The sequence below is a fragment of the Trachypithecus francoisi genome, unplaced genomic scaffold (assembly GCF_009764315.1).
Source record: "Trachypithecus francoisi isolate TF-2019V2 unplaced genomic scaffold, Tfra_2.0 Lachesis_group0, whole genome shotgun sequence".
Classification (NCBI taxonomy): Eukaryota; Metazoa; Chordata; class Mammalia; order Primates; family Cercopithecidae; genus Trachypithecus; species Trachypithecus francoisi.
Window position 1 is genome coordinate 65627372 of NW_022681453.1, and position 15698 is coordinate 65643069.

General features: G+C 47.6%; 1 protein-coding gene across 1 annotated transcript in view; it reads left to right on the forward strand.

The window, feature by feature from the left end:
* Positions 1-15698, forward strand: part of ADCY5 (adenylate cyclase 5) — a 166405-nt gene that overhangs the window by 82449 nt on the left and 68258 nt on the right. The window contains exon 2 of the mRNA XM_033211005.1: positions 13086-13235. Within this exon, the coding sequence (XP_033066896.1) occupies positions 13086-13235 (150 nt within the window). The remainder of the gene's footprint in view (positions 1-13085; positions 13236-15698) is intronic.

Genomic DNA, 15698 nt, shown 5'->3' on the forward strand with positions numbered 1-15698 from the left:
GGGGGACTTTTGTGTGACTTCCAGGTATGACAGGCCTTCTTAAAGCTGTAGCTTATATCCTGCAATGCTGAGCATTCCGTTGCATTGCAGGAGAACGGAAGGCAGAAGATTTGAAATCAGGGATTTCTCTGAAAGTCTTTATAAGTAGCATCTCCATTTAGAGGGAAATGCAAATTGTCCCTGCTTGAGCAGCCGGAGGCCCAGGCTGTGGCCACTCCATGGACTGTCCCAGATGGTGAAGACCTTGGGCATCACCCACTGCCTCTCAGTTTCATGGATGAGGAAGCCGAAGTTCCCAGAGGAAGGAAGCTGAAGTTCCCAGAGGAAAGGTGACGTGCCCAGAGCCACATGCTTGTTGTTTGCAGAGCCAGGCTGAGAACTCATACCTAAGTTCCCAGGCCTTTCTCCACACTGTGCTGCCTCTAGATGTTCATTCGTTGCTCTTGAGGATGCCCTCCTCCCCATGGTTTTAAATTCACGTATTCTCCCAAAGCCCCAAGTTTTGTGGTGTGCAAGAGAGGTGGATTTTGAGTCTGATACCCTTCTCTAGACTGTCCTAGATACCTCAGTCATCACGCCTGAGCCCCTGTCATACGCCTCCATGTCCCTTGGGTCTCACCCCCAGCCCCCCTTCCCTTTTCTGTTGCCACATCTCATGTTCCTGAAAGCCACTGAGAAGGACTGTCCTGGTGTGCCATCTGAAATCGGCCCTGAGCTCGGCAGATGAATCTGAGCCTTTGGGAAATTACCCCCTCAGGGGCAGTAGGGAGGCAGATCACTCTGTGGGCCTAAGGTGGGCCACCAATTGCCCAGCAGTTTGATATTCCGCAAGTAACCTGGGATCTGTCCCTCATCCACTGTGCTCCAGGTCCCTCCTGTCCTGCCTCCCCTGTGTACAACATGAGTGCTGTCCAACAGAAATATGTTGAGAGCCGCATATGTCCTTCCAGCTATTCCAGTGGGCCAAAAGGAAAAAACAAAGAAAACAACCCACGGGTGAAAGTAATTTAAATAATACATTTTATTTACCCAATATATCCAGAATATCATTTTATCATGTAATGAATAAAAAACAATTTCAGACTCCAGTGTATTTTATATTTACAACACCCCTCACTTCAGACCAACCACACTGCAAATGTTTCTAGCTATGTGTGGCTAGTAGCTCCCATGGTGGACAGCTGAGTTCTGCGGGAAAGTACGGTGCTGCCCTCATTTGCCTCTTTGGCCCCTCCCCTCCCTCTGCCTCTGGATAAATCAGGTTTCCTAACTTCCATGCTGTATTCATTCAAGCTGTGACCCACTCGTTCTCCCTTCACTGCCAAACATCCAGAGTCACCTTCATTCACCGTCCCCTCATGACCTCATGACTTAACCCCTTATAGCTCAACTCCTCTACCCAGTCTGCTCATCCATCTCTTTTCAACCTTTTCCACAACACCTGATTCTGTTGACTTTCCTACTCTTGCATTTAGCTTTTGTGACACTTTCTTATTCATAACCCATTCACCCCAAAGCCAGCTCCTCCTGGACTTCCCTAAGTAGATTATGAACCGAAGCTCTCTTCTTCCCGTAGATGTATCACCCAGGCCCAAATACTCCTTGCAGATGCCTTGCTTGGGGGCCACTCTGCTTTCCCTTCTCAGAGTTCGAGCCTCTCCAAGGCCCCTGGTCCTTCTCGTCTGTGCTATTTCCATAGCCCTCTTTTAGTCTCTCTACTTCTAGCATCTTCCTTTTCACTGCCTCCTTTCCAGCTGTCAGTTTAATCTACCCAAAGTTCTGCTGTGATCACATTTCCCTTTTGAAAGCTGGCAGCATTAGAAGTTGTAATAACAGGGGAACATGCTTATGTTACAATATTAGGTGAAGGCCAGGCGCGGTGGCTCATGCCTGTAATCCCAGCATTTTGGAGGCCAAGGCGGGTGGATCACCTGAGGTCAGAAGTTCGAGGCCAACATGGTGAAACCTCTACTCTACTAAATATACAAACCTCGTCTCTACTAAAAGTACAAAAATTAGCCGGGCATGGTGGTGGGCGCCTGTAATCCCAGCTACTCCGGAGGCTGACACAGAATTACTTGAACCCAGGAGGCGGAGTTTGCAGTGAGCCAAGATTGCACCACTGCACTCCACCCTGGGCAACAGAGCAAGACTCCGTCTCAAAAAAAAAAAAAAGTAAAAACACAGGATACCAAATTATATAAACAGTAAGATCACAGTTTTATGAAAGCAAAAACAAAAAGCCATAAATAGATTTTTTAAAAAAGGAAGTAAAAGGAATAAATGGAAACGTTAATACTGGTTGTCTTTGGGTGATAATTGATTTTTTTTTCCTTTACCATGATTTTGAAGTGTTACATAATGAATGTACATCTTATAATCTGGGGAATGAATATACTTTTTATTTTTGTAAATGCAGCCATCAAGAGTTTTTAATGCCTCCTAGATCATGTGCTGGTTCCTTACTCTGACATAGAAAAAATTCTTTCATGATCTGGCCATGAACCCCCTTGTCTCATCTCTGACCAGTCCTCTCCTTGCTTCTGGTCAGCAGTGACTACCTGGTGTTCCCAGTGTAGCCCTGGACTCTTCTCCCTCTGCCCCATCCATATCGATGCTGTTTGCATCACCTGTATGCCCCTCCACTGGGATGCCCGCTGGCCAGGTCCTTCCCATCTGCAGACGCTTCTCCGGGAAGGGTCCTAGTCCCCACTGCCCAGACATGATTTCTTTTTCTATTTTGAATCTCTTTTCCCATTTGACTTATTCTCTCTGGTTTTACAGGCATTTTCATTCTTATTTTATCTCTTCTGTCAGAAGAAAAGATTCTTCAGCCTGCCGTACTCACGGCACAAGCATGTACTTTTTTCTTTCTTTATATAAGTTTATCAGTACTTCTTTTTAGGGTAATACATACAATAGAAACGTTGGAGAGTATTCATTGGTATAAAGAAAAAAAGTAAAAAAGCACTTATCATCCCACCACCTAGAGATATCCCATCACTGTTAACACTTTGAAATGTATACATGTGAAAAATTGGGCTCATGAGGTATATGCAATTTCATATTCCTTTTTTCCCCCACTTGACATTGTATTTTGGAAAATTTCCCACAATGTTGAATGTTATTTAAATAAGACATTTTAAAGGCTTTGAGATGTTCCAGGGTATTGAGCACCATAGTTTTGTTTTATTTTATCTTAAGGCAGAGTCTTGCTCTGTCACCCAGGCTGGAGTTCAGTGGCGTAATCATGGCTCACAGCAGCCTTGACTTCCTAGGCTCAAGTAGTCTTCCCACCTCAGCCTCCCAAGTAGCTGGGACTACAGGTGCATGCCACCATGCCCGGCTAATTTTTTATTTCTTTGTAGAGATGGCGTCTTACCATGTTGCCCAAGCTGGTTTCAAATTCCTGGCCTCAAGTGATCCTCCTTCCTTGGCCTCCCAAAGTGATGGGATTACAGGTGTGAGCCACTGTGGCTGGTGAGAGCACCATAATTTATTTAACTGTTCTCCAGTTTTTCAACATTTAGCTGTTCCTAATTGTTAACTTTTATAATCATCCTTGGACATAAAGCCCTGTTCAAGCTACTGAGGTTTCTGTGGTATAGATTCCTGGGAGGAAACTAATTTATTGGGTCAAAGGGTATGAATATTTGGAAAGCTCTTCATACATATTGCCAAACTGGTTTCCAGAAAGGTCATGCCAATTTGCATTCCCACTGATAATGTAGGAGGGCACCTATTCCATTGCATTCTTGCCAACATTATTACTATGAAAAGAAAGCTTTGATATTTTAATAGGCAAAATACTGCTTTTATGGTTATTTCTTTGCTTACTAGTGAGGGTTCACATCTTTTGATGTCACACATTTGTAAGTCATTTGTATTTTTACTGTGAATAGCTTATTCATCCACATTACCCATTTTGTTGTTGTTGTTGCTCAATTCTTTTTTTTTTTTTTTTCCAAGAAGGAATCTTGCTCTGTTGCCCAGGCTAGAGTGCAGTGGCGTGATCTTGGCTCACTGCAACATCCGCCTCCTGGGTTCAAGCGATTCTCCTGCCTCAGCCTCCCAAGTAGCTGGGATTACAGGTGCGCACCACCACACCCAGCTAATTTTTTGTATTTTTAGTAGAGACAGGGTTTCACCATGTTGGCCAGGCTGGTCTTGAACTCCTGACTTCATGATCCACCCACCTCAGCCTCCCAAAGTACTGGGATTATAGGCATGAGCCACTGTGCCCAGCCTTTTTTTGTTGTTAAATTCTACCCATTTATTATTAATTGGCAAAATACTTTGTATATTAAGGGTATTTCCTCTGGCATATTCTTTGGGAACTGAATGTTTATGAAATTAACTTGAGAATAGAGGATAGAGATTGTGGAGCCTGCAGAGTCTATGTCCTCCCAACCGCTTCCATACCTTGTCTGACTTCCCCACCAGATCTGGAGTCCTAGAGGGCAAGGTGGCCGGCGGCATGGTTTCCCAGTGCTGGGCACTCAGTCAGTGTTTGTCTTGTTCATGTAAGCACTAATACGTGAAAGCTGTTATTTCTCTCTGGTTGCGCAAAGCATGGGGTCTTCCTAGGAATAAGTAATTAAAAATAACAAAAAATAAAATGTACAATGTGGCCACTTCTCTCTAAAGGCACAGCTGTGCAAGTTATAGAAGACATTATCTCCCTTGCAATTGTTGCTATTTACTTTACAAATTTAAGGGCATTAAAACCACAATGAGATACCATCCTCACTCCTGCTAGGATGACTATCATGAAAAAGATAACAAAATAAGTATTGGCAGGGCATGTGGAGACATTGGAACCCCCATGCAATGTTGGTGGGGATGTAAGGTGGTGCAGGCGACTGGAAAGCAGTTGGGCAGTTCCTCAAATAACACAGAGTTGCCGTGTGACCCAGCAATTCCGCTCCTAGGTATATCCCTAGGAAAACAGAATATATCCATGTAAAAACTTGTACATGAATGTTCATCACAACAACATTATTCATAATAGCCAAAAGGTGGACACAACTCAAATGTTTATACCTGATGGCTGATAAACAATATATGGTAGATCTGTGCTGTGGAATATTATTTAGCTGTAAAAGGAACGAAATGCTGATACAGGTAGAGCATCCTGAATCTGAAAATTTGATATCCAAAGTGCACTAAAATCTGAAACATTTTGAGCTCTGACATGACGCCGTAGTGGAAAATTCCACACATAAGTACTTAACACAAACTTTGTTTCATGCACAAAATTATTTTGAAATATTGTATAAAATTTCCTTCAGGCTACATGTAGAAGGTGTTTATGAAACATAAATGAATTTCATGTTTAGATTTGTGTCCCATCTCCAAGATATCTCATTATGTATATGCAAGTATTCCAGAATCTGAAAAATATCCAAACTATGAAACACTTCTGGTCCCTAGCATTTCGGATAAAGGATTCTAAGTCTATGTGTGCTACCACGTGGACGAACCTTGAAAATATGCCAGGCGAGAAAAGCCAGACACAGGAGGCCACCTATTGTTCACTTCCATTTATATGAAGTGTCCAGAATAGGCAAATCCATGGGGGTGGAAAGTAGGTTTGTGGTTGTCAGGAGCTGGGGGAGGGTGGGGTGGGGAATAGGCAGTGACTAATGGGCATGGGGTTTCTTTTGGAGATGTTGAAAATGTCCTGAGGTTGGTAGTGATGGTGGCACAGCCTTGTGAATACACTAAACACTACTGAATTTTGCACTTTAAAAGAGTACATTTTATGGTATGTGAATTGTATCTCCATAAAAAATAATTAAGGGAAGCTACACTAGAGTAAGACTTGGCTTTGTAAGACAGGTGGGCCTTACCCATAGCTGTGAGTTCCCTAGAGAGAGTGACCCCGGAGGACATTCATCGAATCTGGCAGTGGCTGGGAGTAGGTCCCTAATCAGCAGTACTTTATGTGACCAGGATCTATGAAGAAGGCCTGAGGCGCCTGGGACAAGGGTGAGAGAAAGTTGAGTGTCTCTTTATTAAATAGAATAAAACAAAACTAGATCTAAATTAAGTTGGGATAAATAACAGCTTAGTACAGTAGAGTAGGATGAACTGTGAGCTCAGAAAGAGATGGCTGTGATCCCAGTTCTGCAGCTGCCTTGCTGTGTAACCCCAGGCAAGACCCCTGCCTCGAGCCTCAGTTTCCTCATTGGCAGAGGGGGATGATGCTGCCTAACTTGCTTATCTTATAGGGATTTGATGAGTGTGAAATGAACTACATGTGAGAAAGTGTTTTGCAGACTGTATATTGCTGTACCCAATTATTCCTAGATACTTGTCTTTCTTCACATTTTAGTCTATTTTGTTTTTCCTTAAAATTTATTAAGCAGATGCTAATTGTTGATTTGCCAATATTTCATGCTCTAATTTTAGTAACATTAAAGTTGTATTAAACATTACACTTTAGAATCGTATTATAGATTGTTTTTTTCAGACACAGTGAGTAGCTGGGGTGGGCATGAGACAGGGAATGTGGTCTATGATAAGACTTAGAGAGCGTTCATGCTGGCACAGGAGTTTGGGCTTTATCTTACTGGTAATGGAGAGTCCTGGCGGATTTTGGGGTAGGAAAATGTCATAATGTTAGGGTATCATTTGAGGATCTCTGGCATAGAGAATGGTGTTCACAGAGGCTGGAGGCCCCTCAGGAAGCATCCTCAGTCCTTGAGTCAAGGGGGAGTTCCAGAGCAAGGGAGAGTGACAATCCCAGAGCAGCTGGATCCTAGCTGGAAAGGAGAGGAGAAGGGGGGCATTGTCTGGGCAGGACCCTAGTGAGCAGAGAGATGGGCTTGATGTTTGTCCAGAGCCAGTGGTATAGAACCGGCCACCTCCTTGAAAGAGGACCTCGTCACAGAAGCCCCCAAGCAGATATAATGCAGCTTTGATTACCAAAACACATACAGCAGTCTTGATTCTTTGTGAAAGGAAACATTTTAGAGGTGTCACTCGTTATGATTAGAAAAACAGTTAAAAGTATGTAATAGTTAAAAAAAAAACAAACCACAAAACATTAAGCACCTAATCGAGCATGGTGCAGTGTACAAGGAACCATGCTGATATGCCTTCTACGAGTATATAATTTAAGATTATTCTTCCTTGAATTATTTTATTTTATATCTTGATGGGGTTCCGCCGAGGTTCCCTGAGCTTCCCGCCACCACTGTGTAAGACAAATGAAATTCAGTGTAGGAGGAAGGAACTCTTGCTAGGATGTCAGCTTCTTTTATTTGGGACTCATTTTGTTGTTAGTTTTATGTGTTTGTAAACTGACAAAGGACTAAAACAGGAAGGAGTTGTGCCTGTCTTTAGGGCCGGGGCCAGGGGACACCTTGCAGGAAAGGGCCTCTCCTCCTTTTCTACTACGCAGAGCAGGGGGAGCTGGTCCTCTGCCCCCAGGGTCCCTGAGATGGTCCAGCATCTTGTGGTCCTCGGGTGGATTTGGAAAATCAGATCTCACCTCTTTGGCTTGTACTTCATCAGGGTGATTGCAGACTCTGATGCACAGGGAAAAGGCTGTAGTCTGTCTACTCTGTTCTCACAAGTGGAGGAAGATCTGGAAAAGGGAGTAGGGAAGAGTGGACAGGAGCTTGGGGAGAGGGTTGTCATGACTAGGGGAGGGCACGTGTGGTTTGAAAAGGTCCCCTGGTGGGGTTGTCCAGTAAAATATGGGTCACTCAATTAAATTTGAATTTCAGATAAACAATGAATACTTTTTTTTTTAGTATAAGTAGGTCCCAAATATTGCCTGGAACCTACTTACACTAAAAGATGTATGTGTTGTTTGTCTGTAATTCAAATTTAGCTGAACATCCTGCTCCCTCCCCCATCACTAAATCTGGCTCCCCAGGAAGTTCTGATTCCTGCCACAGCCAGCACCATTCACCTGTGAACCATACTGCAAGGAGCAAGCTGATTTATCGGGAACAGGAACCGCATAAAAGAGCAAACTGAGCGGGGTCTTCCCCAACTCATTTCCTTCTACTCCAAAACTATGCGTTTCTCACTCCTCTTTGCCTTGCACCGTTCCCAGGATTATCCAGTAGCAAGCCTATTGTAGTGGGCCCACAGAGCCCCTGAAAACTCAGAGAGGAGAGGCAGAAACGACCGCAGTGCCTGAGGCCGGTGGCTGGGGTTTCTTTGAGTCTTCCCGAGGAGACACTGCACAAACCGAGCACCGTAACTTCCCACTCCTGGCTCAAATCAAACCTGCAGCCTGCGGGCAGCCAGAGATTGGGTTTCAGAAGTGCTGGGGTTTTAGAAGTATTAAATATTCATCGGCATCTCCCCTTGGTTTTGACTCTGAGAAGAGAGTCACATGTTCCCCCTCTAGTGGAGTCCCTCTTGGTGTGGTCCTGGGACCCCCTGGACCTTGTTCACCTGGACCCCATCCATCTGCAGGGCTTGTTTTAAACTTTTTGTTGTTGTTTTGGAGTCAGAGTCTTGCTTTGTTGCCCAGGCTAGAGTGCAGTGGTATGGTTATAGCTCACTGCGGCCTCTACCTCCTGGGCTCAAGTGACCCTCCTGCCTCAGCCTCCCAAGTAGCTGGGACTACCTGGTGAATTTTTTTTATGTTTTATTTTTATTTTTTGTAGAGATGGGGTATCATTATGCTGTCCAGGCTGGTCTTGAGTTCCTGGACTCAAGTGATCTTCCCACCTTGGCCTGTCAACTCTTCCCTACTCCCTTTTCCAGATCTTCCTTCACTTGTGAGGACAGGGTAGACAGACTATAGCGGTTTCCCTGTGCATCGGAGTCTGTAATCACCCGCGATGAAGTGCAAGCCAAAGAAGTGAGATCTGATTTTCTTTTCTTTTTTTTTTTTTTGAGACGGAGTCTTGCTGTGTCGCCTAGGCTGGAGTGCAGTGGCGCAATCTCGGCTCACTGCAAGCTCTGCCTCCTGGGTTCACGCCATTCTCCTGCCTCAGCCTCTGAGTAGCTGGGACTACAGGTGTATGCCACCTCGCCCGGCTAGTTTTTTGTATTTTTAGTAGAGACGGGGTTTCACCATGTTAGCCAGGATGGTCTCGGTCTCCTGACCTCGTGATCCACGCGCCTCGGCCTCCCAAAATGCTGGGATTACAGGCTTGAGCTACCGCGCCCGGCCCTGATTTTCCAAATCCACCCAAGGACCACTTCCCAAAGTGCTGGTTTTACAGGCGTGCACCACCACATCCAGCCGCTTGTTTTAAAGCAGATGCTGAGGCTACTCCAGGGCTGCAGTCTGCTGTGTTGTCGGGTCTCCTTTTCACTCCACTTGGTGTAATGTGGGCATATGTCACATGCTTCCCCATACCACTAACTCCCTACACACACACACACACACACACACACACACACACACACACACATCACTTGTGTTCCATGTGGTTAGGTGTGCCCCATGAGGCCAGCACAGGGAAAACCAATAAACCCTTAATTAGGCCCTGTTTACCTGCTGTTGTGAAGCCTCAGCAGTGACTGATATCTGTTACTATTTACTAATTAGGGCCTTTACACAAGGATAGGGTTTATACTTACTTTTACTGTGCCTGTCTTTATGGGGGTGTAAGAGGTGGCTCATTATTTGGTCACTGTTTGAGTGGAGAAGAGAGCCCGGCAGCATTTGGACATACCTTTCTTGTCCCCAAGGTGTGAGATCATTTTCAAACTTCAGACTCCCTTTGTGTGTAAGCAGAATTCCATCAGATTTTACCGATACCTCCTCACTATTCATAACCAGAGCATCTGCATAGGGACCTTAGCACCCTTTAAGACCTGGTGCCCAGATTCCTGCTTTTTTGGCAGATGGTGTGAGTGTGTGTGAGTAAGGCAGCTATTAATCTCTTTTTCACTTTCAGGTCCAACTTGCTGAAATCCGACCTTTCCAATAGCCTTGCTCAAGACCCCACCCTCAAACCACAGCACCCTCTTTCTGCCTGCCTGGTTTTGTGTTTAGTAAAAGAGAGATGAACACCAAGGCACACTAAGCTTAGCAAAGCCATTTGGATGGATATTGGGTTACCGTGCATCTTTTTACCTGGATTTGCACTGTCGGTTGCCATTGGCCTTCTGGCTATAGGAGGAGTCAGATTACAGCAGGAGAGACCCGGAGGATTAGTACAGAGATGCTGCAGCAGACACTTGATAATTACTTTGGGGGTCATGTCTCAAAATAGACTCTGGCATCTCTTTCTGGCCTCAGAAAGAGGGAAGGCCATTCTTTCTCTGTCCAGCCATCTGCTTATATTTTCTTTATTAGTTTTGATCCAAGGTTGGTTGAACCTGCAGATACAAAACCTGTGGATATAGAGAGCCAACTATACCTTTAAAAATTTTACTTCCAATTGGTATTTACTTATATATAAAAGTAGGCTGCTTTTTGTGTATTGATCTTATATCCTATGACTTTTCTAAACTTGCATATTAATTCTGGTAGTTTTTAAAATTTTTTGAGGTTCTTCTATGTAGACCATCATGTCATCTGCAAATAGAGACAGTTTTATTTCTTCCTTTCTAATCTGTGTGTCTTCTGTTTCTTTCTCTTGTCTGATTGCATAGGCTAGGACCTCCAGTGTGATGTTGAATAGGAATGACAAGAGGAAACAACCTGGCTTTGTTGCTGGTCTTAGGGGAAAGCATTCAGTCTTTCACCATTAAGTATGATATAATTTAGATGTAGGTTTCTGTATATGCTATTGATCGGATTAAAGGACTTCTATTCCTAAGTTGGTAAGTTTAAAAATTATTAATGTATGTTGCATTTTGCCAAATGATGTTTTAGAAACTATTGAAATGATCATATGGTTTTTAAATTTTAGTCTGTTAATATGCAAAATTATGTTGATTGCTTTTTGAAGTTGAACCAGCCTTCATTCCTGGGGTTAAGCCCATTTGGTCATGTTGTATAATATTTTCATGATGCACTAGCCTGTCTGAGGCTAGCTCCTTATCTTCTCCTTCCCAGTTTCTCCTGTCTCACTTCTGTTTTTATCACCTGGCACCTTCCTCTCTTTTCACACGGATCTCCCCTAACTAGATCATCCTTCAGAATTCCCTGTGGCCTACCGCTCCGCCTTCACTTCCTCATCTCTTCCTCCTTATCCTCTCCCAGTGGTTCCCAGTGACTTCCCAGAGGCCTGTTTTTGGGATCTCACTTCATAATCACAGCATTGGTTACTGCTTCAGGCCACGGTCTATTTCCTCCTGGACTTTCTTCTCCCTGGTCTTAGGGGCTCTTCCTTCTGTGTCAGCTCTGCCCTGACTGGCTCCCAGCCACACACAGGTCTTTGTTCCCTCATGCTTTGGGCTTCTGTGGCAGCGTCTGAACCCATCTCCCATTCCTGCACTCTTGCCTCTGATGAATCTTCCAGAAGGCGCGGGCTCATCCAGCCACTCTTTGGTTCAACAGTCCTTTTGGGGGACACAAACATTCCATCTATAACACTCTTCAAGTGGATTATAAGTTTCTGAAGAGCAGGGGTCTTCTTTCCTTGTGATAAATAGGTTGGCTTTTCCTATGCCATGTGTTTACATAAAATGACAGCGATGGGATTCTAGGGTAGATGGGGTTGGTGTGGAAGAATATGGGAGTTATAAGTCAGCAGCAATAGTCGGCTGAGGCAGTGGAGCTGGAAATCTGAACTTGCCCCTTCCTGGAAGGCACATCCAGGAGACACATGGGGAGCTCAGGGCATTCTTCAGCCGGTAGGGAGTAAGAGTCTGAAATGGGCAAGAGAAAGTCTTTTCATGGACTGGGGCATATACACCATGCGATGTCTCCAGGGAAAGGTGGTACCACATTCAGCAAGGAGCAAGGGCAGGACCACCTCAAAGCTGTGGTGGGCAAAGCCTTCAGGTAGAAAGCAGACCTGAGTCAAGAGCCAAGAGGCCCCTAGAGAAGAGCGTAGGAGTCATCTGCCGGGGCCACTGCCAGGCAGCTGACATCCCACAGCAAGGCCCTTTGGGATGCAAATGGCCAAGTGCCTTCCGTACCCCAGGACTTGGGACCTCCTGAGGGCTGAGGGAGCCACAACAGAAGGTGCAGCGACTGACCCCGGCTCCCCTTCTGGAGCTGGGACTAAGAAGGAAGTTTTTGGAGGGAGTAACTGAGGTGCAGCTCAAAGCCCCCACAGCCTGGGAGCCGGAGCGTCATTGTGTGGCTCTGTCCCATGTGGCCCCAAGTCAAGGACAACAGGACCCGTGTACTCAGATACCCAGGAGCTCTATCTGCCAAGAGAAATTTTGCCTACACATCACTCACTGGGATCTGAATGTGCCGTGTAACCTTGCTTTCCGCGTCGTGTTGTATTGTGTTTCGTTTTCCCTTAGCTTTTCAGTAAGTATTTCCTTCAACAGAATTCCAGCTTCAACTCTGCTGACCTGGAGGGTCAGTGGTATTTTTCCACACACACATCTCAGTTGTTGGGAAGCAGGGGAATGGCAGGCACTGGCCAGCTGGTGCGGTGGTTGTCAGAGGGCTGGTAACAGAAAGACCAGAAGCCTAGGGAGGAAGGAGTGGAGACCCACTGTGGCCACGGACCCTGACTAGCCAGCCTTGTCCTTTTGTTCCCTAGAGCATTTGGCACAGTGCTGGGGACCTGAGGGGATTTGAGAGGCCTTGATTCGTTGGAGCTGATCCCTGGGGGAGGGTGGCCCCTTGTCCTGTGCTGGACTCTATCACACTTTCAAAAGTGAAATCCCAGCACCCTTGTGGCACCTTCCTTGCGGTGACCCTCCTGCCTCCAGCACATACATAGCTCTGTCACAGTACATGTAACCTTTTAATTTCTGGTACGATAGGCATGTTTAGTATGATTACTAGGTGATTCAGTGTCCTTAAAAGACATACCCCATGACAGGCCAGCCAAACTTCTGGCTTTGAGGACATCAGAGAGCCCGATCGATTATGCCCGGCTGCTCCCAGTGGTTGGCTGCGTGTGGGGTGCCCTCAGCATTTGTTTGCTAGCGCCAGGTGTGAGTTTGCTGAGACAGGGGCTGAGGGCTCCACACTTTGGGGCCAGGAGGGTCAGGATCTGAGCTCGGTGTGCTCCTCTCTCCCTCTGCAGCTTGTCTCCAATGTTCTCATTTTCTCCTGCACCAACATCGTGGGTGTCTGCACCCACTACCCAGCTGAGGTCTCCCAGAGACAGGCTTTCCAGGAGACCCGAGAGTGCATCCAGGCGCGGCTCCACTCACAGCGGGAGAACCAGCAGCAGGTGAGTGAGCCCCCTGCCCTTGTGCAGTGGGAAGGAGTGGAGACCTGAGATGTGCCTCCCCTGAGCGCCTGGCCTGGGGCAGGTGGTGCTCATTACAGCTGCCAGCCCCACTCCCTGGGAGGGGCCCAACCCATGGGGAATGTTTCCCCTGGAGAGAGTCCAGCATTCCAGGCCCTGTGGGAAGGGAGCTCTACCCTGCCCATGCCTAAGGCCAGGTGCCCATAGCCATGTGGTGTCCCTGTGGTTTGCAAACAAGCCCAGCAGCAAGAGGGTCCCTCCCTCCCTCCCCACATGGCTCCCACTCCCTCCCTCCCCACACTGCACCCACCTTGAGTTGCAGTAAGGAGAGAAGCCAGCATTCCTTACTGGGATGAAGTGCTCCACAGGGGAGGGATGAGGGAAAAGAATAGACAGGAGCTTCATCCCCTGAGACACCCCACACCTGGCTCTTCCTCTCTCTGAGTTCTGGGGTTTGGTGGTTCAGAGAAGGAAGAAAGTCCCATCTCTCCCTAGACCTGCCTGGGCCAGGGAAGGCAGGCCATTCCCAGGGTTCCAGATTCCTGGTGCAAAGAGGGACCTGCCCTGTGTGCACCACTTTTGGGTGGGGTGGGAGCAGGGCTAAGGGCCACATCAGGGGTCCAGCCCTTCCCTCTTTGGGGTTGGAGTCCTGTTTGGATTCCAGGTCTGGATCCCCACTGTCTCCTCTCCTGTGTGTGAATCAGGTAGGGGTTTGGTGACTCTGAGTGATGGCTCCCACACAGGAGGCCTAGGGGGCTGTGTGGCTTAGGGGAGAGAGTGGGCAGGTCTGCAGAGCAATGGGGCTCCCACTGGCTCCTGTGAGATAAGGTTGCTCCAAACCGGAGGCCTTCCCTCCCCTCTTAGATTACCATCTCCCCAGACCCTCAGCAAGCATCCGTGGAGCCCACCTGAGTGCCACATGCGATGTCAGCCCCCATGGCTGATACGAACATGGAAGGTCTGCCTTTGAGTGTGGGGGACATGGAGAAAGGGCCAAGATGGCAGTGGTCACTCATGGCTCCAGGCCAGCATGGAGCACATGTTGTGGCCACCCTGAGTGCAGAATGTTTTACTACTGCGGGGGATGTCCTTGATGCCATCTGGTTGCATCCTAAGTGAGTCACAATGACAGGCTGGTGACATCCAGACAGCCAAACCGAGGGGGCAAAGCTCTGTAGTACCTCTCCAGGCCCCCGAGTCCCCACCTGTCCCCACTTCCCTTCCAATGCTGCCTCGGTGGTCGCCATGTCTTGTCAGGTCCCCACTTACGCTGACCAGTCCTCAGCCTGGCTCTCCTCATTCACTCTTTGGCCCTGTCTGAGCTTCTGGTCCAGCATCTTGAAGGAAGCCCTTGCTGGCAGTATCCTTGGGGTCCTCCCACTGCCCTTTATTATTAACACATGTACGTCACCTCTGGCACACAGCACCATGCTCACCCCAAGGCCTCGGCATTCCTGAAAAGCCCCTTATCTCATCCCCGTTCCAGGCCTCAGCGTCTCTCACCTGAGATCAGGATACCTCCTTCTTCTTCCATTTTTGGGGCTGCCCCTCTCACTTCTCCAGGGGAATTACCATTTTACAGCTTGCCACAGTTTCCTTGCTCTGGCCTGGGCCAGTCTGGACATTCCACCAAATCCACAGGGATTTAGGGGAGAAATATTTTTGCCATTCCATATTTGGAGCCAATGTGCTGAGGAGGGGACGCTTTCTGCGGACAGGTGCTTCTCAGCCAGCCAAAGCCAGCAAGGCATGCAGAGAGAGCTGCCGGGGCTCCCTGGGGAAGCTTCTAGGTGCCGTGTGATGACTGGGCTCAGAATTATTCCCCAGCGGCCTCCTGACTACCCCTCCTGGCCCTCAGCCCTGGAGGTGGTTGTAAATGTCGGAGTCCTATCATGAAGCCAAACGGTTTGTAGCACGGTCTCTCCCAGTCATCCCACGCTGTCTCTTAATTCCTATTTCTGTCACCAGTAACTATTTACTAAGGGTTGGCCTTTGGTGCTCGTGTTTCCTGCTGCCTGGGGGGCCAGACCGACCCACAGGGAACACCGCCCTTCACAAATGTGTCAGCTTCTCGAGCAGAAGGCTCTGGGCCGTGGCACTGGGCAAGACGCAACTCCGGTCCCCAAGGTGGCCTCTCCTCACACACAGTTAACAGGCTACTGATGTGGGGTTTCAGCAGGTGGGGAAGGGATGCCGGCAGCCAGAGTCAGACCTCCTCCTGGGAAAAGGGACACCCTGAAGGAGGGTGGGGAGCAGCGGAGGAGGAGGGTGATGCCAGCTGAGGAGCTTGTGTGCAGCAGCAAGAAAGACCCCAGGAAGTGTGGGGGCCTCTGGGTTCTGCTCTATCTGGAGCAGAGTGTGGATTTCATTTCAGTGCTGCTGGGACAGCAGGTGGAAGAGCAGGGAGGAGTCAGATCGTGGAAACCTCCAGGCCAGGCTGCGGGC